The sequence below is a fragment of the Cynocephalus volans genome, chromosome 1 (genome assembly GCF_027409185.1).
Source record: "Cynocephalus volans isolate mCynVol1 chromosome 1, mCynVol1.pri, whole genome shotgun sequence".
Lineage (NCBI taxonomy): Eukaryota > Metazoa > Chordata > Mammalia > Dermoptera > Cynocephalidae > Cynocephalus > Cynocephalus volans.
The window spans coordinates 108,519,446-108,545,382 of NC_084460.1; the positions used below are offsets into that span (position 1 = coordinate 108,519,446).

Consider the following 25,937-nt stretch of genomic DNA (forward strand, 5'->3'; position numbering starts at 1 on the left):
GAAGAATACAGTAGCTTTTGATACTGTCTCCTTAATTACCGTGGGCCTACTTCCTGATTTTTTAAACCCCATTAGCTTTCTTTAATTACAGTCTCATAGAGAAGAAAAGTATGTTTTGTAAAAGTAAAGTGAATGTTTTGTGAAAGTCGTAGTATTCTGGTTGTGCTTTGGGTTTTAATAGTGCAGTTAATAAATTTTTTTCATTATTGTTTATAGGAATCAGGTGTTTGGACAATGCATTTTAACAAATGGATCAAAATATGCTTGAAAAGGGCTGGCCCGTGGCTCACTCGGGAGAGTGCAGTGCTGATAACACCAAGGCCACGGGTTCGGATCCTATATAGGGATGGCCGGTTAGCTCACTGGCTGAGCGTGGTGCTGACAACACCAAGCCAAGGGTTAAGATCCCCTTACTGGTCATCTTTTAAAGAAAAAAAAAAAAAAAAAAAAAATGCTTGAAAGCCCAGTAACAAATGGCAGAGTAATAATACTATGAACTGTCTAGATTAGAGGTCTGGGTTAGATCTGATCTCCTTTAAACATATTTGTTGATCATAGGAGAAAGTGTAGCAGAAAGAACTATACTTAAATATTTAAGTACCACTAAATTCTCTTTGAAATAGATTCTTGGGTCTTTAAAATAGTAATCATTGTAGGCTTCTTAAAGGTTAATATATGTTGCCTATTCTTATGGAATAAGAATATATAAGAAATGGTGTATGCCCTTCTTTTGTGTATCTTGGTTCTTACCCTATAAAAAGATGTTTCCCTATTCCAAGATTCTTGGTTTTCTGTAACAAATACCTGCATATAATCATAAATGCTAGAGACATCAGTTAATTAAATTTAGTATCATTCCCACAGATAAAGCTTGTCACTTACACTCTTGAAATTTTACCTGCCTTTTCCCTGAACTTTTGAACTGATTTCTTGCTTTTCTCTCTCCTTTGATCTTTTCTTCATGGATTCAAAAGGAAAAGGTATAGTAATTTTGGTTTGCATGATTGGTTCTTTTTCTTTTGACCTTTTTAATGTTAGAAAAGAATGCTATCAGTTACAGTTGATGCCCTCTTATGAAATGTTTATTGAAAAAACAAAAACAAAAAACCCAGCTAATTGAAAAATAGGTTGAAGCAAGGAATTGTGAAAATCTAAATATATGCGTATTATTCATTATTTCAGTGTTTTATTTTAACTGAAAATGTGTAAATTTTCATTTTTACTGTAATCTTTTTATATAGTCCAAAGCCTTTTCTTAGAGTTTATATCTGCCACTTGGAGGTCTGCAGCATTCTTTTTTGACATAAACTTCATCAATAATGGGTCATGTAAAATTTGTAATTTTAATTTTTAAAAAATGAAATAAAAGCTTAGGCACCTGTGATTCAATTGAGGAGTGCAAAATTCTAAATTTTAACAAAACTTTTCTTCAGTCTTTTACTTTTATCTTATCAACACCTTATTTCATGACAGTTTTGTAAAGCAGCTCATCTTTACCAGGTTTTTCTAAAGCATCTGTTTAGTGTTCATAAAAACAATAGCTCTTTCTTTTCCACTCTATTTCATCAGTTTAGGTACTGTTTAAGTAAGTTTTTAAAGTATAGTAACATTACAATGCCATATACAGGTTTGAGAATGACCATAACTATTAGCAAACGTCAGCATTCTAGAAGATGGCCAGTTAGCTATGGGGAGTCAGTGTGCCCTCATCTTCAGTCAGTGAGCTTTACAGAGGGAAAGAGAACTGTAATTCTGTGAGTTGGTTAGATGGAGGTCAGGTAAAAGTGCCTCTACTGTTTTATGATCATTGGTGGAAAATGTTTTCTAATAAGAATGCCTTTCTTCTTCTCCCTTAGTCTTGAAGAATATTTTAGTGTGAATAAAGGATAAGAAAAGAGTAGTGCTGAAAAATAGTGAATACTGGCAGATAAAAGTAGAGTTCTACACTCACAATTAAATTTGATTCCTTCTAGGATGTATGTATGTTCTTTGATGGTCTTTGGTAACTAATTAAAACAAATTAGGGGTGAACAAATAGAGGATCAGGTTAATTTCAGTATATGAAAAGAGCAGAAATTCTTGAAGTATGTTCAAATTTAGATTTTAGGGCAATTATAAACTTTATACGTTATTTGTGGCTTTTCTTTGCTATTCAGCGTATTACTTTTAAGCCTAGAATATGATGAGGAGATCTACCCTAAACAAAGTGTACTTTGAAAGATACACTAATAAAAGAAATAGGTGTAATTCATTACAGTGTCAGATAGATGTGCTTTTTGTTGATATCTGGACTTCAAGTTCTCCTTATTAATTGGTAAGCTATATTATTGTCATTAATAATAATCCCTTGACTTTGTACCATTTGATAGTTTTCAAATTTTTCATCGTCATTTTGTTATTTAAGCTCTATGTCAACTCTGTGAAGTTTATTGGAAAAGTAATACTCATTTTATATTTCTTGCCCAGGCTTACCTGCTGCATAAGGACCCAATCCAATTTTTTTAAATACTCAATTGATGATGCCAGCAAATGTAATTTTATGTTACTTTGTAAATGAAATTAGATGTACTATTAATTGAATACCTTTTTCCCAACAGTAGACAAAGGAGACTTCAGAGAGTAGGGGGAGAATAGAATTTTTCCCTTTAAATTAATGAGACCAAGAGCAGCCTGGAGAGAGCTCTGGTTTTCACCTTTCTGCTGTCTAGGTCTTTTTGTTCTTCCCATGTAACTGTAGAACTTAAGTGTTTTAGGGCCGAGCCCGTGGCGCACTCGGTAGCGTGCTGCGCTGGCAGCGCGGCAACGCTCCCGCCGCGGGTTCGGATCCTATATAGGAATGGCCGGTGCACTCACTGGCTGAGTGCCGGTCATGAAAAAGACAAAAAAAAAAAAAAGAACTTAAGTGTTTTAAAAAGGTTTTATATTTATTTTAGCCAAATACCTTTTCCCAGAATTGTCCAGAGTTATCTGGACTACAGAAAGTTTAGTTGCTCTAGCAGGAGAAACCTCTCCAGTAAGACTGTACTTTCTTCTTTCCACAGAAATTCTACCTTTTCTGAATTTAGTCTAAATTATATAACAGCAAGTTTGTTAATATGGTACCATAAAAGTAGAATGTATAAAGACAGCAATGAAAATTGATAAATATCTTTGTAGAGTCAGAGTAGATTACATTTTATATACTGTCCATCACCTCTCTCAGTATCTGCTGCTTTAAAAAAAAAAATGTATATGTGAATGTAATCTATGAATTAGTTTATGATAGGAATCTAATAATATTCAAGGGACATTGAATTGTTTTCTTTGTGCATTATCTTACTTACTAATTTATTCCTCTTAGCAACACAATGAGGTAATGGGTATTTTCTACATTTTATAGATGAAGATAGGGAAGTTAAGTAAAATTAAGTAACACTTCTAAAATTAACCAGACGTGAAGTCGCAATGCCTATAACTCTCTAGCAGTAGGGGTGGGATTAAAATCCAGGTATTTAGATTCACAGCCATGCTACCGTATAAAGGGACATTATAAAGATAACAAATACATTGTAAGCATCAAGGAAAAAATTGAGAATGTTTTCATTAACACAGACCTGTGGGTTGTAAATTTAACATACATTTCGGGAATGACTGAGGTTGGTAATTTAGTTCCTTGTTTTAGGTAGTTTTTAGTGTGTGGGAGCCATAATCAGGAAAACACAGTCATGTTTGGGCTTTTAATTGAGAAGTTAGGTGTGTCCTTTTTCCTCCCTCATTTCTTCCATTGCCACTCTTTTCTTTTTCCTATTTCCTCTTTCTTAATGGCAGTCTTATTCTCTATTTGATCATAATTCTCAGTTCTTCTGCTCATACTTACTATGTCTTATAAGAATACTTAAATTGTCTAATGTATGAACTTTGTTAAATCAGGTCAGAACTCTGTGAAGCAGGGACTACAAAGGCTCTCAGTAGTATGCTATTTAGACACTACTCTCTGCCTGGAAAGAAGGCAGCCCAGACTTGAGGGGCTTCTTTGTGAGGCTGGTATGAGATGTCCTACCAGCCTCTATCTTTGTCTTCTAACTTTCAGTCCATCTGCTGCCTATACACGTGGAAGTAGTGGTATATATGGAATACTGTTGCCCAACTATCATATCATGACAACTTGTAAATTAAGGTATGTCATTAATCTGCTAACTGTATAAGGTGGCCTTGGCAAAATAAAGATCCTGGAAAACACTATTTTAGGTGGGCAGTTTTAGTAGAGCAAAATCAAATGGGATGTCATATTTAGAGTCATGTAAATTATAGAATAAAGGGAATTTTTAATATTTTGGATTAAATTGAGGGAGGGAAGAAAAACTAGGGGGGAGTCCAGTCTAGACGTATGGAAAAAAATCTTTAATTATATAACTTTAGATGTGAATAAAGATAATGACTTTTTAAATATTTTAGACCGTGAATATTTATGAATTTTTTTCCTTTTTGAATGTTCACCTTGGAAGGCTAAAATCCAAAATGTTTTTTAAAAAAATCAATTATTTTCTGTGTGTCAGATACAATACAGCCATTAATTGTTTCAGAACTCCTTTGTGGGGAGGGGAGATTGCTACTTGAGCCAGTTTTAGGAATACGGAAAAATACTCTTACAGTATTCACTTCGCATGGGCAAAAGGACTTTGTATTATTCTCTAGACCTGAGAATGAATGTCTTTAGGCTCTTTCTGATAACTAGATTTATTCTAATAGAAGGAAGATTTGCAAATGTGAAAGCTATTTAGATGATTGTTGAGTGCCTTCTTAGTGCAAGGCACCAAGCTAGGTACTCGGGGAGTGTTAATTCACTCATGATCTTAGCTTTCAGAGAGGTCATGGTCTAATAGGGGAGGTGAGACATATCTAAAAGCTAGCACGTAGGTAGTGAAGGGAGGCACAAACAAGTGCTGGGGGAATTGAGAGACCTTCAGGTTGTGGAAGTATGGCGGTTTTGTTTTTGTTTTTTCTAAACAGTTAAATTTTGTAGGCATGCCTTCTTACATTTAAATTTTTTATTTTATTGTTTCCAAGTGGGTAAAGTAATGGGCTCCATACAAAATAAGCATTGCCTAGGAGAAGCCCTAAAGGAATTTCTTTTATAATTAGATAATAAAATTTAATAAATGTTTGAGTGAGTCCTGGAGAAATCAGAGGTGATTAAGGCAAGCTACTTACCCTTAAAGAACTTGATCTAGGGGCCGGCCCGTGGCTCACTCGGGAGAGTGCAGTGCTGAGAGAGAAGAACTTGATCTAGTAGAGATTTGAATTATTTGCATTTAGCACATCAAATATTGATGCCTGAAATAATTTTCTGGAGTGGTTTAACTGTTTACCCTGTAATTTTATTTGCACTGTTAATTTGCTTAATAAACCTTTTCTTCATTGGTAATATAAATGTAAATTTAAGCCAAATTCTACATTAACACATTATGATTTTTGAAGTTTTAAAGCAATTTAAAAGAAGATGGTATTTCTTGTAACCTTGCATCTTTAAAATAGCAAGAAATACAATTCTAAGATGAGACAGATGAGATATAGTTGGTTTTTTTAAGGAGATATAGATTTCTTATGGGCTTTTTTTGTTATCTTTATGAAGTTTTGTATTATGTTTCCTTGTAGATCTTGTTTTCTTCTGTATTCTTAGTGTCTAATTCAATGCCCAGCATCTAGTAGGTGCTTCCTAAATACATTTAAAAATAAATGTAACTTCATCATCATCCACTTCTTTTGATTCTTGTCATCTCCCAAGTCTTTGAAAACATGTCTATTCTATATATATTTTTTCACTCTCTTCCATTTCTTTCACTTAACTTTACAAACCACTTTCTTTAGATCAGAATCAAGCTTTGCGACTCTGTCTGGGTAGCACTAGTGTTGGAGGTCAGTATGGTGCCATCTCTGCCCTCAGTATCAACAATGACTGCTCAAGACTTCTTTGTGGCTTTGCTAAAGGACAGGTAAGATATGAACTTTATTTTATTCATAAGACAATGTTAAAATCTATTCTTAAAAACTAATATTTTTAGATCAATATTTTGAAGACCAAAATGTATATTATGAAGTGATATGTCTGTAGTGATAACCTGAAATTGCTCAGTCTGACTTTTGTCTTGTTCACATTTTAAAATAATTGTTATTGACTGGGTCAGAGTCTATTTTAATATCCTAATTCATGTGTCTAATTGAATAAGTAGCTTTATATACCAACCAGGGTGTTATATAAAATGTACTTCCTTATGGTAGTGTAAATAATTATGGCTGCTCTTTAGATACACTATATTCTGCTTTCTGTGTTCTTATTACTGAGTTTCTAAATAAGTATTTTGGCATTTCTTTCTTTTCACTTCTGAAACTGGTGATAGGTTATGGTTTTTCCCATCTTTTGATTTATATATCGCTAGCTGGTTTGGCAGTAAGCCTTTCCTAATTTTTACCAGTGTTAAACAGATTGATTTCTTAGAGAAATTTCTTTTACTTCTCAGTATAAGAACAACGTTTAAAATCTAAAGGGAAAAGTAGATTGGGCAGGGTGAGGGGTAGATGAAGTTGGAATAAAGGCTCCAGGATCTGCAAACTTTAGGTATGTTTTAACTTTATAGTTCTTTGCCTGCAATGTTTATAGATCAGGAATAGATTATTTCAGCCAGAACGCAGTATGCTTAAGTCCAAAAAAGAGCAATAAATTTGTTTTTAAAGTGCTTAGTTGTCTTATAGATCACCATGTGGGATTTGGCTAGTGGAAAACTTCTAAGATCAATAACAGATGCTCATCCTCCAGGAACAGCAATATTGCATATCAAGGTAATAGCTTTGTTTTCTTTTCCTAATAATTTTTATTATTATGCCTTTGTGTCTATTTTAAAGTAAATTTCTCTATATTGATGATCAGATGTCCAAAAAATATATTTAACATGGAGCTGAACATTACCTTACGAACGGAATCCTCGACATTGAACTGTCTTTTATTTGACTAGCCCAACAAGATGTTTTCCCAAGTTAAAACCAGAGATGGGCTAGTATGGAAATATTCGCTTCAAGTAGTATTGAAGTCTAATAGATATACAAGGGTACTTCAAAAAGTTCATGGAAAGATTCATGTTATCTTTTACTTCTATTTTTTCACAAACTTTTTAAAGTACCCTCATAGCAGCAAAGGGAAAATTGATGTGATCCTAGACTATAGGTTGGCAGCAAAGACAGGCAACATCCTGCTGAAAACTCGTGCAGTTTTTAAAAGGTCTTTTTACCTTTGTTTAGGTCCCCATTTTTATTGCTGAGGTGATTTTATTGCTCTATCACCTTTTATTGGGAGTGGCCTGAGGTTCAAAGCACCAACTGTGAAAGAATTAGGGTTTGGATTATGTTTAGAAATGAATCTGTTGGTTTATTTTCTTTCAGGCCTCTAAAGGGAAAGCATTAAGATCCTAGTCTTGTCTTTCTCCTTACAGGCCTGAAAAAAAATAAACCGATTTAGGTAACATTTCATTTATAAATACAATATGAACGTTGGTTCTTGCATGCTGTCAAGCCCATGTTCAGAAGCATAAAAGGTAAAGGAATATAACTAGGGAAGTCTAAAATCAGATCTTCTAGATTTTAATTATGTACACATTTTGTTGCTTAGCTGTTCAAAGCTCTTATTATACGTATGTTTTGAAAGTCTGCAAGCATCTGGAGTTTATATGTCTGTATCTAGGTTAGTTACAAGAAGGTCTTTTGTGACAAAGCCTATTAAAGCATTCAGTGACAATGAAAACAACCAAGACAAGTAAAAGTAGAGAGAATTTCTCCTCTTTCAGAACATTATGGTAATTTATCTTGACCTCTTTTCATGTGGCATGTGCCAACTTCTATCTAAAATGTGATAGTTGTTTGTGTGTGTGTGTCTTATTTCTCTTAATAAATTAAGATATCTGAACTCAGATTCTGTCATTTATTTTTGTGTTTTACCCATAGTAGCTGCTTAATAAATTATTGAAATGGTGGTATTTATAAAAGGACAATCCTTTTGCAGAAAAAAACAAAGTTATTGGGAGAAACAGTAAGAAACAGAGGAGATAAAGTCAGAGAGAAGAGAGGAGAATGCAGCTAAGGTTAAAAGCATAGTAGTAGGAACCATCGTGTTGCTTGGGAATGGTGATGAAGGTGGTGGGTGCAGACACTGACTTGAGAGGAAGTGATAGGTATGACTGAGTACTTTTGAAGTCTCGGATTGACAAAAACCACTTGCACTTCAATACTCTTATTCATTGTTCTCCAAACTTAAGCCTACATCCCATCAATAACAATTTGGGCTTGCATCCTTTATATGTGTGTGTGTGTGTGTACAAATTATATAAATGTACTACTGTACTAATTTTAAAGTATATTATAAAAGCACATATACAAGAATTAGGAAATAAACAGAAGTATGAATTCTATTGTTTTTCCTTCACTCCAGTGAACCATCTCATGCAAATCCCTAGGGTATTTGCAACTTTGGCAACCGCTCATCTAGGCTGTGAGAGCAAAGGTGTGGGACTTCCTTACTATGCCTGTGTGTGGGGTGGAGGAAGAATAATTTTGCAGTGGCTTCTGTACCTCAACCATCCCTGATTGAGAGCATGAAGGCATGCCATTTAGAATGGCTCACCAACCTCTGGGCTTAGGGAGGCTAGTCACTGTAAATGATACAAGTTAAGTTATTCCATTTTGTGTCCTACTACATTTACCATATCTCATATGACCTTAGGACAGTCTGTCATTGTGACATTTTATTTATTATTTTGAGTTTTCCAGGTTAGGTAATAATAACTGAAGTATATACTCTGTGGACAAAAATCAATGAGGTAACACATTCTAGGATGAGTTCTATAAAAAGTTAAAATGTTTTAGGTATAGTAGATTAACTCTTCAGTTATTGAGAAAACATTCAGACAAGTTCATTTCCCAAGATACAAAGTATCTTTTATTGTATCTTTATTCTTGAAAACTTGTCAACTGCATATGTATCCATGGGATCCTATTTGTTTAATAGCAAGTTAGAAAAAGTTAATGTAAGAACCGAAGTAGAATGCTTTAGGGATTTTATCAACTATAGTTTGTATTTTTCTTTTATCTTGATGAAAGGTGGTTTTGCTTTTTGAAAGCCTCAGTTTTTTTTTTTTTAAAGATATTGAGTTATTTTTGTTCTTAATAAGGGTACGTTTGTATGTTCGGAGTGATGAGATGAATCTAGTTTATTTCCAATGGTATTAAATGTATATGTTGTGGATTTTCGAAATTTTATAATTTTCTCTCCTTATCTTTGTAACACTTGACTGGTTGTTTAAAAATCTATAAGAAAATAAATTCCTTCTCTCTTTAGTTTACAGATGATCCAACTCTTGCAATTTGCAACGACAGTGGAGGCTCTGTTTTTGAATTGACATTTAAGTAAGAGACTAATGGACATTTGTTAACAAATGAAAAGATTAGCTCTGGTTTAATGATTTGAAGTCAAACTTGAAGAGGTCGCGAAAGCTTATGAGATTGAAAATAGGTTATGGCTGTGTAGTACAATTGCCTGGGGAGGTTGTTAGTATATATGGAGTTCCAGGCTTAGCTCACCAATATTTTATCTCAGTAGTTCTGAGTTCAAGGCTTCTACTCTCCAAGGGATTCTTACGTGCTATCAGCTTTAGGAACCATTATTCTGGAGTATCTCACTAAGTTCGTTTTAGGGCTCAGACCCAGTTGATTATAACCATAATGGCCAAGTATAAAAAGGCTTTTATTGCCTTAGAATTGCCCTGTTTACTCTTTAAATAAGAACAAAGACTGTCTAGATATATGCATGAGCATTTATAAAGCTGAGTTTAAAAAAAGTAAAGCATAATTTCAATGTATTATATGTTTCCATAAGTTCTTCAGGGTTAATAACTATCTTTGTTTCTTGTATTTATCATAGCTTCTAACAATGCTGAGCACAAAGTAATTTCTGAAAAAAATACTATTCATTTATTCAGCTCTTGGGCATCTCCTATGTGTAGGCATTTATCTAGACGCCAGAGTTACAGCTGTGAACCAGGCAGGGTTCTTTCTACTCAATTAAAACATAGACTCACGTGGGGTTGAGGGTGGGGAGACAGATGACAAACCAACACATGAATAACTTCAGATAGGTATGAGTCCTGTGAAGAAAATAAGATAGGTCAGTGTGCTGGATTGCACTTGAGGATAATTCAGGACTACCTCTTTCGGAAGGTGATATTTGAAAAAAGTCTTGAATGATGAGCCAGTCAACAAATGCAAAAATCTGGAGGAAATGTTCCAGGCAGAAGAACATTCAAAAACAAAGGCCTTGAGGGGGGCACAGACTTGGTCTGCTGGAGCAGAGGAAAGAAGGCAGGTTTGGCTGGAATGTGACTTTGTTAGGAACAATAGTAGTGGGAAAGGAGTGAAGGTAGGAGCCAGATCATAAAAGACCTTTTAAAACATGGGTAAAGAGTTTGGATTTTATTTTACTTACACTGGCAAGCCACTGGAGTGTTTTTAGCAGAAGAGTGATAGGTCTGACATGTATAGTAAGAAGATCATGTGGTTGTTGTTTAGTTTGTTTTGTTGGAAGCAAGAGTAGGAATGAGGAGGCTATTGTAGTGGGCCAAGATAGAGATGATAGTGCCTTGGATCATTGCTAAATTGATTCTGAATTTTTTGGTTACATTTTCAGGAGAGTGATGGGAGTGAGAACATGTGAATCTAGATGTCTTTTCAGTGGTTCCAAAGGTGAAGTTTGTTGTATTGAGCCTCTGCATTCTAAGCCTGAGTTGAAAGATCATCCCATCACACAGTTTTCATTATTGGCCATGGCATCCTTAACAAAGGTAGGTGTATTTAGAAAATGAAACTCATAATTTTTAGAGGCTTTGAATACCAAAAATTTGAAAATGACAAGGTAAATACTGAAAATATATTTTTCTCCTAAAGATATTGGTCATTGGATTGAAACCATCTTTGAAAGTGTGGATGACTTTTCCCTATGGAAGGGTGAGTAACCCTCTCCCTTTTATTGGCAAAATGTCAGGAGGTTGGGGGATATGGCTTGTAAGGGGCGAATTCTGTGAGATTGTCAGAAAACTAGATAGAATGGAAATCAGTGGTCCAAAGATCATTGTCTGGACTTACTGTAAGGTGACCAAAGTAGCATAAACTGGTGACTGGAACAGTGTCCTGGGGATCATGAGATCTTGTACTTTTTTACCTTTACTGCTTTAACTTTTTCTCTTATAAATAGCGTATAATTGGCTTTTGTTTTTAGCCTCAATTTGACAGTCTCTGTATATTGTTGTCCTGGCACTTTGTAGTCATACAAAGTGCATGTATTTTCCTAGCCTCATTCACTGCCCTTTTGAGTGCAGTAAAATTACCTTATTGTATTTAAAGCTGGAGGTTAAGTTGATGTATTGAGTACCAGCTGCAATTTCAGTGTTTGAAAGACATTTGTTTTTGCTTTGCTGCTGCTCTGAGACAGGATTATGCTCACTCTCTGCTGCTTTGACACTGAACTACTGATGGAGTACACCCCACTGTAATATCCAACATAAATTGCTACTACATATGTGCTTTCCTTGGCTTCTGCCTCTGATATTTTACTTTGGGGGATGATACTTCCCAGAATGTATTATTCATAGTCCAGTTTTCCCTTTCTTTCCTGCTTTTTGTTTTCATAGAGTTATGATACAAGTTGTGTATACTTGTACATGAGGATAGGTATTAACATGATGTGATGGAGAATAACGGTACAGAACTCTGGCTAGTTCAGAAAGCAGCCCCTATACAGAGGGAGATCTCTCTTGTTTTCTTGTTGGTACCCTGAGTATCTCAGGGACCCAGGGGAAGCAGGTCTGTCCTTTCAGATGGCGAAACTGACTCAGATTGCCATTAATGGTTCTTAGGTTAGCTTTATTGGCTACTGAAGGTTTTTATCATGGTGGTTTGTGTTTGCATCTTTTTGTGTGTTTTTATTGCTATTTTTTCCAGCATTTTATTAGGAACATTTTCAAATAGGGAAGCCGAAAGAATTTTACATTGAACACTTGAATACCAACCATCTAAATTCTACCATTAACATTTTACTGTACTTTCTTTATTTCATATCTATTCATCTATCTGTTTATTCACCATCAAACTATTTTTTAAATATATATTTCAAAGTAAATTGCAGAAATCATTACTATTTTCCCCAAATATTCAGTATGCATATCATTAGTTAGTACTTAATATTTGTTTTGATTTTTCCTTTGGTGTAAAATTTACATACAATGAAATGCACAAATCTTGAATGTACATTTGCTAAACTTTGACAAGTGCTTATACCTGTACTTTTTTGTAACCCAAACCCCTATCAAGATACAGAACATTACCATCAACTCAGGAAGTTCCTTCATGAGCCTTCCTAGTGAGTCCTTGCTTTGTTGGAATTTTTATGAGAAATTGGGAAAAGTTTTATCAAGGAACACTAATCAAATGCTGTTTTTAACCAGAGTTTTCTTTTTGTCCTTCTGTCTGTTAACTGGGATGACTTTTTTTTCCCTTTCTCCTCACTTAGATGGATCCTTCCAGCGTTCCATTGCTGGCGTGGCACTTTGTGGCGGTGCATAATTATGTGAATCCCATGCTTGCCTTCTGCAGAGGAGATGTTGTTCATTTTCTGTTGGTAAATTCCAATATAATGCTAGTTCTGTTATAAAGTCTTTCATCATAAATTTTTTTTTTCTGATTCACCAGTAATTTAATATTGTGTCAAAGAAATCTATCTTACTATCTTAAGTCTTTGGCGAGAGAGTGACTTGTTTCATTTTTATTTAAGGCTTTAATGGTTAACATGGAAAAAGATTGATCACCCTCAGCTTCGTAACCTTTTGTGGTTTATTTCTCAGTTTCATCTCTTTTGACTGACAAATAATTAATGGTTTATATGTATGTATAAACATATGTCTGTATTAGTGGTTTACCTTATCTTCATGTATGTATATATTTATTAGTTAGAGAACAAATATGATTGAGCACCTACTGTGTTCTCTACACTATGATGGACACAAGAAGCAATTGAATGAAGTATAAAACATAATTTCTTCTTGCACACAGCTTGTAATATTGTTTGAAAGGCAAAACCAGTATGCTCATTACTACTAGAGAGAACGGTTTAAGGATTGAACTATGTGATGAGAATTAAAAGTTGATATAAATTCAGAGTATGAAAAGATTAGTAAGGACTACAGAGGCCATGGAAGGCTGTAAGAAAGATATACAGCAAATATGGCAGGAGGGTTGGGTATGTATATTGGGGGAAATGAGATGAACTGAAGTCATAGAGGTAACAATGTGCCTATGTAATCTCTTTTCAGGCTTTCCAGCTCAGTGAAGGGAGTGCACCACTCCAGCCAGAAACCTAGGAGTTGCCTTTCAGTTTCCTTTTTCCCTTCATATGTGCTCTGTTACCATGTCCGGTTGACTCTACCTCCAAAATCTCTTGACTTTCTCCTCTTTTGTCGCCCTCATTGCTGCATCTCTAATGTAAACCACATGTATTTCTAGCCCAGACTCTGCAGTAGCTTCCTACTACTGAGTCTCTGGACTTAGTGCCTTTATATGTTATCACCTCTGCCAGGAAAATTCTGTGCTCTCTTCCACTTTTTCCTAACTCATGATTAACATTGCCTTCCCTGACCTCCTGAACTAAGTTAGTGCTTCCTGCTGCATACACCTATAAGACTTTCTCCTTTGATAACATTCAGCTCTTTTAAAATTACTTGTCTAATGTTTTTCTTCCTTACTAGACTGAAAGTTCCATAAGTCTAGAGACTAACTTTACTGCTATTATTTCCAGCCACTAGGACATGCCTTTATATAGCAGATGCTTAATAAATGTTTATAGAGTTAACGACAGGGAGAAACCTATAGTGGAAAATAAAATTGAATATGTAGGGTGGACCTAGATTAGGGGTTGGCAAACTGGCCCATGGGCCAAATCTGGCCAGCTATCTGTTTTTGTAAAAAAGTTTTATTGGAACAGTCATGCACATTTGTTTATATGTTTATTTATGGTTGCTTTCTCACTATAGTGGTAGAGTTGAGTAGGTGTGAGAGAGATTGTATGGCCCATAGAGCCTAAAATATTTACTGTGTGGCCCTTTATAGAAAAAGTTTGCCAATCCCTGAGCTTGATTGTATAATGATCGTGTAATGATTGGCCTAGATTGGTAACAGGAAGCCATCTCAGGATTTAGATAATTAAAATAATAAAGATGTGATTAAAGTTATATTTTATGAAGCTAAGTCTAGAAGTGGAAAAAGAATAGATTATAGAAGATAGGAGGGAAAATCGAAGGTTTTTCTTCTTGTAATAAAGCAAGTGTGAGGTATTTAGACAAAAATGATTGGTTGCAATGAGAGTTAAGGGATGATACTTTGAAGGAAAGACAAGGCTTCAAATCATTTTCGGTTTAGGGGCTGAAAGTCATGAGCGATACATCACATTTCTTTTTTTTTTTTTTTTTTGTCTTTTTCGTGACCGGCACTCAGCCAGTGAGTGCACCGGTCATTCCTATATAGGATCCGAACCCGCGGCGGGAGCGTCGCTGCGCTCCCAGCACCGCACTCTCCTGAGTGCGCCACGGGCTCGGCCCACACATTTCTGATGTTACATGTTAGAATCAAGAAGTATTTGAAGGGAGATTGTTTGGGGATAAAACGATTAGGGGAGATTTCAATGTGTTGAGTTGGAATTGAAGGTTGGACTCTCAGGTATTGTATCAGAGGATGTCCTGTGGGCAGATGGCAGTCCAGGTCTGGAGTGCAAATGAGAATTCCAGGATAGAGAAAACAGTTGAAGCTCTGAATATCAAAAGCTAGATACATAACTTTGGTGGCACTCATGCAAGGGAGAGAGGAAAAATAAAAGGAAACAGGAATGGAGGTTCCTATAACGGCACACAGAGGCAGGAGGGGAAGTAGGATAGTATGGTGTCACACAGAAGACAAAGAAAGAAAGCCTCTGGAGCAATATCAATACCAGATAAAGGTCAAGGAAGAGGAAGACTGAAGATAAGACCATTGGACATAGCAAGAAGTAGTTCACTGGAAACTTTTCAGAGGACTGTTTGTCAGTGGAATGGGGGTAGAAGCTAGATTGTAGAGCCTTGTTGAAGAAGTCATTATCTAGAAGAGCAAACTCAAGCAGTTGTAGTGTTGGTTGAGAAAGGAAGCAGTGTGGTTAAATATTATCTATAAGAAGCAAATCGAGGAAAGGGTTTTTTTGCTTTTTGTTTTTATTTTTTATTTGAAGATGGAGAAGTCAGAAACATCTTTGAGAGCAAAAGGAAAAGGGCTCTTAAAAAAGGGTTAATAAGCTAGCAAGAGAGGTGTAACATTAAACAGTGATGGAAGGGGGTAGGACTTAGAGTATGGGTAGATGAAGTGATTTTCTTTAACAAGAAAAATCCAAGGGGAGCAGGTGATGTTGGCGTTGATCTTTTAAGTGTATGAAACACTTTTAACATATGCAACATATAGAACAATTTGGTGTTGTCTTATTTTCATTTTACAGATGAGGAAACTGAGAGAATAAGTGATTGCCTTTGGCCGCACAGCTATGCTAGTGGAACTTATACTTAAACACATGTCTCTAGATCCCATGTTCATTTTACCTTTCTTATAGAGCATCTTTTCTTCTAGGGGAAGTGATTTAACAAAGTGAAGATGGGACTCCCTGATGGGCCCTGTATTAGTCTGTTTTTGTGTTACTATAACAGAATACCTGAGACTGGATGATATATAATGAAAAATGACATTTATTGTTTACAGTATCTGAGGCTGGGAAATACAAAGTCCATCTGGTGGTGCTGACAGTGACCCAGGGGGCTCACATTGCAAGATGGTGGAAGCAGAGAGAGCAGAGAGAGAGAGAGAGAGAGAAAGACAGACTCTCCTCTTCTTTTAAAGCCCTCAGAACCACTCCACTGACCACTATTTTTAATCCATTCACTATCACATGGTCTTACAACCCAATCACCTCTTCAAGGCCCCACCTTACAATTACCATAATAGGATTTCCCACCCTCTTTACAGTCACCGTGGGGGCTAAGTTCCTAATACATAAAACTTGGGGGACACAACTCAAGTTTCAATGAGGTTTGGGGGGATATAATTCAATCTGCTACAGGCCCACATTAAGTGATCTCAGTTTTTCATTATGGTATTAGGTGAGGTCAATACTGTAAGTAATGGGACTAGAAAGCAAAGAGAAATTGGGACTTAAAGGGAAAGACATCTGGAACACTACTATGGGGAGTGTGCACGAAAACCCAGGTTGAATTGAATGTCATGAATTTCATGTGGCCGGATGTATCTTGTGCTTATTTTTCTTCTTCAGTACTCTGTTACCTTCAGGCAGAAGTGGAGAAAGCAAATTACAAGGACGATTAAGGATTATAGACTGTGGATGCATACATATATAAATAAAATATTGACACTCAAGATTATTTTGGAAAATTTTGGGCTATTTGAGCTGTGATAGTATCACAGTTCAGGGAAGTTTAGTTTTGTCACTGCAGCTTTTTTTTCTCCTTAGTGAATTTTTGTTTGGTTTTATCATACCATGTCACCAATCCTGTTTTATACTTTAGCTAAATATAATCATTGATATGATGAAGTTAGATTGTTTTGAATTATGACAGTGAAAATTATGTTCCAGCATTTGCCAATGCTGACAATTAGACCACTAGCCAGATATGCCTTCGATTTTTGTACGAATCATGAAATGAATGATTTTTTTCATTTCTCTAATAGTTTCTTTCATTATCAATATTTTTGGTTTATCCACACTGAATGGGAATTATACTCTAGGTGGAATACAATTATCTAAAAAAGTCCCTCAAATAACAGCTGATACTTAGGTTGTTTTTATTTCATCATCAGGTTAAGAGAGATGAATCTGGAGCAATACACGTTACTAAGCAAAAGCATCTTCACCTGTACTATGACCTCATCAACTTTACTGTGAGTATTATTCAAGTGAAATATCCCCAATTTATTTCTCTTAATGTTCTAAATCCGTGGTGTGTTAAGACTACCAGGATTTCTGCCATGAACTGTGACTTTTAGGATCATATAAAATATGGACAGAAATGAAGTCCTGTTTATAATGAATGAAGTCTAAGTGTGGTGTGATACCACATAATTATTGCCTTTCAGCCTTATGTTCTGTTGAACGCTGGCAGGATCAAAAGGCTTTCTTTAATGTCTTGAATTAGCTCAAAGGAAAGTTTGGGTTCAGAAGAGTTTAGATGGGTTTCCTCAGGATGTTGCCCTGTTTTCTCTGTAAAAACATTTGTGTACTTCTGAGCTTGTCCTAATTGGTTCAGGAACTTGTGTAAACTATTCTTTTCTGTGGAAATTTTTAGTTTCTCTAAAACTGCAGAGTTCTCTCTCTACGATGCACCTCAGTTCTGATCAGCTTCTTATTTTAAAAAAAGAGATTTTGTAACAAATTTTATTTTTTCTCTTTCAAATGGTGTGTTAATTTTGAGATTAGTGTAATTATAATATTTCTGGGTTTCTTTCAGCATATCAGTATTTGGTATCTAGTGAAACATTCTGTATATGTATGAATATAGGCTAAATAAATGATGCTTCATTTTTCCAATACGAAGACTAGAAAAGTTTTTTTCCCTAACTTGATAATATATAATTTTTCAGGTTATAGATGAAAATCTCATATCTTTTCTTTATAATATATGGTTTATTAATTTAGTTGCACATTGCATTTTAAACTCATATAGATTATTGATTTAGAAGTCATGCTTTTTTTATATACATTTCATTAAATAATTTTATTCATACTCTTATAAGACATCAGTGTCTTTGTTATCACCAGAAACCCTTGTTGAATCATCTAACAGTTTTCTAGAATTCATCATTATCACTTTTGTTTAAGATGTTTGAGATACAGTACTTTTTAAGTCTGTGTATAAGTAATATCACTTGAAATTTTTTCCCAACCACAAGTAGCCATTTTTCTTACAGTAGGACGGTGGTGTTTTTGTTTGTCCTGTGGCATATCTATGATGTGACCATTGGCTGCGTTGTTTTGTAAATTACCTTTAAAAGGCTTTTTGAAGACAATGTGAACACTTGTGATTTCGAAGGTGTAATCTCAGGAATAATTACTAACCTTCTTAATGTCCTTTGTCTCTGGCTATTTGAGCCAGGTGACCTTTGAAAACACCTAAAAACTAGAATTGATTAAGGTTGTATTAGGCTAAATAATGTGACATTTCTAAATGGTACTGTTTTTGAAAATAATCAAGAGAGTACCTTATAAGAGCTCTTTATAAAAGATTTGCTTATCAAACTCCCTGTTTTCTGAGAAAGATGGGGAGGGACCAAATCCTTCCCTTATAATGGCTACTATACAGTAATAGAGTATATCTTTAGCATATGTTGAAAGAAAATCCATTTTTGATTTGGTTATATTTGATGTGGCATTATACAAATAATCTCTGATGACATGGAATAAACCAACATGAATACCGGAGAGAGAAAGTGCAGGGGAAGCACTTTGTTCTGGCTGCTTTCAAATTCTAATTGAACAGATTATAAGACTTCATTTATTTCGTAGGGAAGGATTGAGATTTCTAAAAAATATTTTGGAAATAAGAAATTCTATTTTAGATATAACTCAAGAAATTTGCCAAAATTCATCCTTCCAAAGATTTAAAAAATTATTATTAAGTTAGTACTTTAAAAATTATAATAGTACTTATTAAAGAAAATTCAGAATATGCAGAGAAATTAAAAGAGCAAAGAACTCTCTCATAATTTTTAGGGAGGTTTTGAAGTAAATATATTTTTCAAGTAGCTTCAGAATATTTTAAAAATATATTCTGCTTCAGTGTTACCAATCATCCTTTGACCATCTAGGTTTATGAGGTTTAATTTGCCCTTTTGTTTCATTAACATCATAAAAATTAGAAATGCAGTTTGTCAGTATACTGAAGTCATTTGTGCCAGTTCTCCTTTAAAAAAGTTCTATAAAAACCAACATATCCTGTAATCAGTTTGTTATAGATCTTAGTCTTTTACACTATGAAGGTGTCATTTTAACAATATCAAAACTCAATACTGTGTTGTGCATATACTATTCTCTGGGCTATTACTGAATAATTCTTGCTATGATTGTGTTGCCATGTAGGTTATTAAATGGATAAGTCCTCAGTGTAATTTTACTGAGTGGCCAAGCTTGCATTTTGTCCAGAATGATGATATATGCAGAGACTCACTTTTGTTTCGTTGTGCGCTTGAATTGCAGTGGATAAATTCACGCACAGTTGTGCTCTTAGACAGTGTAGAGAAGTTACATGTGATTGATCGGCAAACGCAAGAGGAATTGGAAACAGTGGAGATTTCAGAAGTTCAATTGGTCTATAATAGCAGCCATTTCAAATCACTAGCCACTGGAGGAAATGTTAGCCAAGCACTGGTAAGAGTAATCCATTATCTTGGTATTGCTTTGATAAACTTGGTATATGTGTGTATATAAAAACATATGTATATGTACACACCCACACATTTTTTTTGTATTAGAAATAGGCATTCTGGGAGGTTTTCTTCTTTTTTTTTTTTTTATTTTTTTTTTATTTTATTTATTTTATTTTTTTTAAATTTTATTTTGTCGATATACATTGTACCTGATTATTGCTCCCCTGGGAGGTTTTCTTCTGACTTGATATATTTCATTAAAAGCCTTTAGGTTGAAGTGGGTGTGGAGGTGTTTATAAGTATTCAGGAATATGAGCTAAAACAATAACTTCTGTTACCTTCTATTTGAATAGTGACTAATTAGTCATTATATGACTAATTTAACTTAATACCAAAGAATAAAAGGAATATAGAAATTTCAGTTACTGGGCCAGCCTATGGCTCACTCCAGAGAGTGTGGTGCTGATAACACCAAGGCCACGGGTTCGGATCCTATGTAGGGATGGCCGGTTAGCTCACTGGCTGAGCGTGGTGCTGACAACACCAAGCCAAGGGTTAAGATCTGCTCACCAGTCATCTTTTATTTAAAAAAAAAAAAAAAATTTAAATTACCCAACAAGGTAAAATTCACAATGTCTCCCATCTAGTCAGTGATAATGAGGAGAAATATCAGTCAAAACTGACCCAGACCTGACACAGATGTTAGAATTAGCAGACAAGGACATAGCAAGGATATAACTGTAGTCTGTATGTCCAAAAAGTTAGAGACATGGAAGATATTTTAAAAGATATTTGCATCAGACTTCTAGAGATGAAAAAATGTACTAGATGGGATTAATGGCAGATTAGATGTTGCAGAAAAAAAGGTTCGTGAACTTGAAGATATAACAATAGAAATTATCCAAAATGCAACACACAAAGAAAAAAAATTGGCCACCCATGGCTCACTTGGGAGAATGTGGTGCTGATAACACCAAGGCCACGGGTTTGGATCCCTATATAGGGGTGGCTGGTTAGCTCACTTGGGAGAGCGTGGTGCTGACAACACCAAGTCAAGCATTAAGATCCCCTTACTGGTCATCTTATAAAAAAAAAAAAAAAGAAAGATAGTATTAGTGAGCTATGAGACAACGTTAAGTAGCCTGATATATGTGTAGTTTGCATCTCTGAAGGAGAAGAGAGAAAAAATTTGAAGAAATAATGGTCAGAAACTTTCTAAAACTGTAAACACGTATTCAAGTTCAGTGAACCCAAGCACGTGTAAAATAAAAAACACCATATATAAATTGGTCAGAATGAGTGGTAAAGAGAAAAATTTTAAAGCAGCCAGAGGAAAAAAAAGACACAGGTGAAGAGGAGCAATGGTAAGTATGAGAGGAGATTTACCATCAGAATCTGTAGCAATCTCTAAAGGAGATATACAAATAGACAATAAGCACATGAAAAGATGCTCAACATCATTAGTCATTAGGGAAATGCAAATCAAAACCGCAATGAGGTACCCACTATAATGACTATAATAATAATAATAATAATAAAAACCAGACAATAACAAATTTTGGCAAGGATGTGGAGATACTGGAACCCTAATACATTATTGGTGGAAATGTAAAATGGTGCAAATGTTGTGGAAGACAGTTTGGCAATTCCTGAAAAAGTTAAAATTATCATCTGACCCAGAAATTCCACTCCTAGCTTTATATCCAAGACAACTGAAAACATATGCTCACATAATAACTTGTACACGAATATACACAGCAGCATTATTCTTAATAGCCAAAAAGTAGAAAAAATCCAAATGTCCACCAACTGATAAATGGATAAACAAAATGGGGCATTAGCCATACAAAGAATAGTATTCTACAATAAAAAAGGATGAATAACTGATACGTGCTACAACATGGATGAACCTCAAAAATACTATGGTAAGTGAAAGAAGACATATGGAAAGAACGCATATTGTTTGATTTTATTTATATAAAATGTCCAAAAAGGCAAATTTATAGAGACAGACATACTTTAGTGGTTACCTGCGACTAGAGGTGAGACTGGGGATTGACTGCAAATTGGTACAAGGATCTTTGTGGAGTGATGGAAATGTTCTTAAATTGGATTTTAGTAATGGTTGAATAACTGTAAATTTGCTAAAAATTTGTTGAATTGTATATCTATGAGTGAATTTTATGGTATATTGTGTATACCTCAATACCATTGTTTAACAAAAGCAATCGACAATTTAAAACAAAAATAGGGTGTTGTGAGGTTTATGATACATAGAAGCAATATGTATGAGAAAAAGAGTACGTAGCAGGGAGTAGGGGATGAAAATTCATCAGTGTAAGGTTCTTACAGACTACATCAAATAGTATAGTATTAAGTGTAGACTGAGATAAGTTAAAGTTGCATATTGTAAACTGTACAGCAGTCATTAAAAAAGAAGTGTAACTAATTAATCAACAGTGGTGACAAAATGGTATGTTAAAAAATATTAAATTCAAACAGGTATATAAAAAAGGATAGTATAAGTAGAAAACAGTTCGTAAGATAATAGATGTAAACCCAACCATACCAATAATTATAGAGAATGGAAATGGTTCTAACATTTCAAGTAAAAGGCAGAGATTATCACACTAGAAAAAATAAGCAAGAACCAACTATATGCTAGCTACAAAAAAACCTACATTAAGCCTACATTTTGTCTACCCCAAAACGTAGATAAAATTTTTTTTATGTTTAAATTTTTAAAACATTTATATATTAATATTATTATTTTTTTACATTCTAAGATGTTGCAGAGCAGTTGGGGGGAGGGGGAGAGGAAAAGGGGGAGAGAAATAGGGTGGGAGGAGGAGGAAGGAGGGGTGGCATGGTCGAGGCCCATGGTACCCCATTCATTCTGGCAGGGGAGACCAGGGGGCTTCCAGTGGTGGCTTGGTCATTGCTGGGCTGAATGCAGATGTTGGGGGTGTGGTTAATGCCTTTGGTCCCCCACCGCCCTAGCTTGGGAGCCCAGGGCGCTTCCAGCAACAGTTTGGTGGTCATCACTGGGCTGGTTGTGAATGTCAGGGGTGTGTGGCTGAGGCCCTCGGTTCCTCACCGCCCTGGCTCAGGAGCCTGGGGTGCTTCTGGCAGCAGCCTGGTGGTCATGGCTGGGCTGGGTGTGGTTGCTGAGGAGACATGGCTGAGGCCCACAGACCTCCCCTCTGCCCAGCTTGGTAGCCCAGGGGTTGGGAGCCTTCTAGGTTTTATAGGTGTTCTTTGGTGGTGTTGGATCTTTACTGGTTAATATCAGACTTTGTCTCTGATCTCTGGATATTTTGTTTTTCTTTCAGTTTTAAACTTAAACTTTGCATTTAGAGTTGAAGTGGTAGGAACAGCGAATAATCCAACACAAAACTGAAAGAAAAAACAAAATACCCGCAGATCAGAGACAAAGTTTGATATTAACCAGTAAAGGTCTAACTTCTAAAATGGGGGAACTTCCTAAGAGAACCAGCACTAGACCTGTGGTTGAGCTAAATTGCTGCTTTGCTGCTGATTCTTTGGGGAAGGCTTTTTGTGCAGCTCAGGTTTTAATTGTTGACCTTGTAAGCACTTCCAGGTCTTGTGAGGTCTGGTACACTTGGATTGTGTGGAAACCACTCTGAGTTTTTTCAGCCAACTGCACCCCCTGCAGTTCTATACTCCTGACCAGTCTCCACTGAGTGGTCCTGTGCTGATTGGAGGGCAGATCAGCTGTCCATGCTGGGCCCCAATGTTCCCCCGGTGGGCCTGTCTCCCCACCCCACTCTAAACACTTTCCATGGGATGGGCCTTGCGCTGGTCCCTTGTGATGACTCACTGGCCTCTAAGTAGCTCATTTTTTCTGTCGTCTGTGCCTCCTTCCTCCTGTGTGGGTCCACAGGAACTCTGATAGTGGTCTAGCTGGCTTGGGGGCCACCAAGACCCCCTTCTCCCCTGCTGCCTTCAAGCAACTTCATGGAAAGGGCCCAGCTGCAGCTTTTGCCAGCCCTTGCTCCATGTGCTCACCAGCTCCAGCTTTAAAGCAGCCGGGGTTCGAAATGGTGGGAGCGATTCTTTCTTTTTCTCCTCGTGGCTTCTCCTGCCTTCTTGAACTCCACAGGTCTTTCCTCCTCTTCCCCTAAGCTTTAGCGGCCCCAGCTTGGCTGTTGTTGCTTTTTAATAGTTGTAAATTGGTTGATTTGTGGGAGAGAGCAATGCTGCGGACCATCTATTCCACCATCTTGACCAGAAGCCAAAACATAGATAAACTAAAAGTAAAAAGATGGAAAAAGACATAACCATGCAAACACTAATAATGAGAGTGGCTATGTTAATATCAGACTAAGTAGATTTCAGAGTAAGAAATATTGTCTGAGATAAAGAGAAATTTCAAAATGACAGAAAGGGCTAATTAATCAAGAACACATTACAATCTTAAATGTTTAAGCACCCAATAACAGAACTGTAAACCACATGAAGCAAAAACTGATAGAACTGAAAGGAGAAACACATAAATCCACAGTTGTAGTTGGAAATTTCAAAACAACTCTTGTAGAGGTAGAGATAACCCCAAACCTTTTTGGTAAACAATACCAGATACTTAGGACTTTCTGTTACCAGGTGCTTGAGACTTTCCATTATCAGATTAGGACTTTCCGCTGCCAGGGGGAAGGGACTTTCCAAAGAGCTCAAAGTTCACCCAGTTCCAGGAGGGGCCTATCCGCAAAAGGGGTGGGCTATTAGTCAATTCCCCAGTTCCTCGTCTGTGTACCACCCCACTGAAGGCCACCAGTGAAATTAAAAGTCACCCCAGATGGCCAATAAGCTGTGTACAACTCACCCTGTTGCCAAAGTCTGCCTACCAAACTGTATAAAAAATGCTTGAGTTAAGAGCTCGGGACGCTTCTGTCCTGAAAACGGAGCGACCCCAGCATGCTGGAATAAAAACCTCTTGATTGCAGCGGTCTCAGTCTGTGGTCTTTGTGAGGTGAGCCATCCTGGTGTGTGTGGGATTTGTGCATGGTGCACGGGTCTTACACTCTCAGTAATTAATAGAATAAGTAGGCAGAAAATCATTAAGGGTATAGAAGACTTGAAAAAACATGATTGACCAACTTGACATAACTTAACATTTGGAGAATATGCCACTCAACAAAAGCAAATTGCAATTTTTTTCAAGTACACATGAAGCATTCACCAATATAGATTATACAGTAGACCATAAAACAAAATTCAACACATTGGAAAAGATTTGAATCATCAGGATAAATTTGGAGAAAATCCAATTATTTGGAAATTAAACAACATTTTTATAACCCGGGTCAAAGAAGATATCACAAAGGGTGATAGAAAATATTTTGAACTGAATGAAAATGAAAATACAACATTTCAAAATCTGTGGTCTACAATTAAACCATTTTTTGGAGGGTATTTTATAGCATGAAATACATGTATTAGAAAAGAAGAAAGATATCAAATCAATGATTTAAGCTCCTACCTTAATTAAGGAAATAGAACAAGAAGAGCAAAATAAACCTAAAATTAAAGGAAGAAATAAAGAGGAACACAAATCAATCAAATAGAAAAAGGACAAACAGAGAAAATCAAAGAAACCAAACACTCGTTCTTTGAAGAATAAATAACATTGATAATCCTCAAGTAAGACTAATCAAGAAAAAAAGAGAAGACACAATTACCAATACCAGGAATGAGAGTTGACATCACTATAGATTTTATAGGTATTAAAAGGGTAATATGAATAGCTTTATACCAGTAGATTCAACAACTTTAGATGAACTGGAAAATTTCCTTGAAAGACACAAATTACCAAAGCTGACTCAAAAAAAAAAAAAAAAAAAAAAAAAAATCTAAGTGGCCATACATATATTAAAGAAATTAATTTTGTAATTAAAAATTTTTCCTACAAAGAAACTCTAGGCCATTATGGCTTCACTGGGCGAATTCTGTCAAACATTTAAGGAAGGAAAAAATACTAATTATACATAAAAATCTTTTAGAAAATAGAGATGGGAGCACTTAACTCATTTTATGAGGCTAGCTTAACTCAGAATAAAACCAAAGGCATTATAACAAAGAAATCTGCAGACCAGGGTCTTCATGAACATAGAAGCAAAAAGCATAACAAAATATTAGCAAATAGAAACCATCAATATATAAAAAGAGTGATAAATTATGATCAAATGGTGTTTATCCATGGTATGCAAGGCTGGTTTAACATTTGAAAATCAATGTTATTTGCCATATTGGTAGACTGAAAAAGAAAAACCATAAGATCATCTCAATAGATGCTGGAAAGGCATTAGACAAAATTTAATGTTTATTCCTGGTACAAGCTAGGTATAGAAAGGAACTTCTTCAACCTGATAATCAAGGTCATCTACAAAAACCCTATAGCTAAT

General features: G+C 35.6%; 1 protein-coding gene across 4 annotated transcripts in view; it reads left to right on the forward strand.

Annotated features, from left to right (window-relative positions):
* Nucleotides 1-25,937, forward strand: part of VPS8 (VPS8 subunit of CORVET complex) — a 254,205-nt gene that overhangs the window by 24,686 nt on the left and 203,582 nt on the right. For 2 of the 4 annotated variants that reach the window (XM_063098627.1, XM_063098619.1), the window contains exons 1-8: nucleotides 5,889-5,972; nucleotides 6,730-6,816; nucleotides 9,362-9,429; nucleotides 10,706-10,859; nucleotides 10,963-11,022; nucleotides 12,584-12,691; nucleotides 16,954-17,034; nucleotides 19,346-19,516. In XM_063098627.1, coding sequence (XP_062954697.1) covers nucleotides 6,736-6,816; nucleotides 9,362-9,429; nucleotides 10,706-10,859; nucleotides 10,963-11,022; nucleotides 12,584-12,691; nucleotides 16,954-17,034; nucleotides 19,346-19,516 — 723 coding nt within the window. In that variant the 5' untranslated portion in view covers nucleotides 5,889-5,972; nucleotides 6,730-6,735. Of the gene's footprint in view, nucleotides 1-974; nucleotides 981-5,847; nucleotides 5,973-6,729; nucleotides 6,817-9,361; nucleotides 9,430-10,705; nucleotides 10,860-10,962; nucleotides 11,023-12,583; nucleotides 12,692-16,953; nucleotides 17,035-19,345; nucleotides 19,517-25,937 lie in introns of those variants that run through there. The other 2 variants (XM_063098643.1, XM_063098634.1) reach the window with 2 other exon arrangements.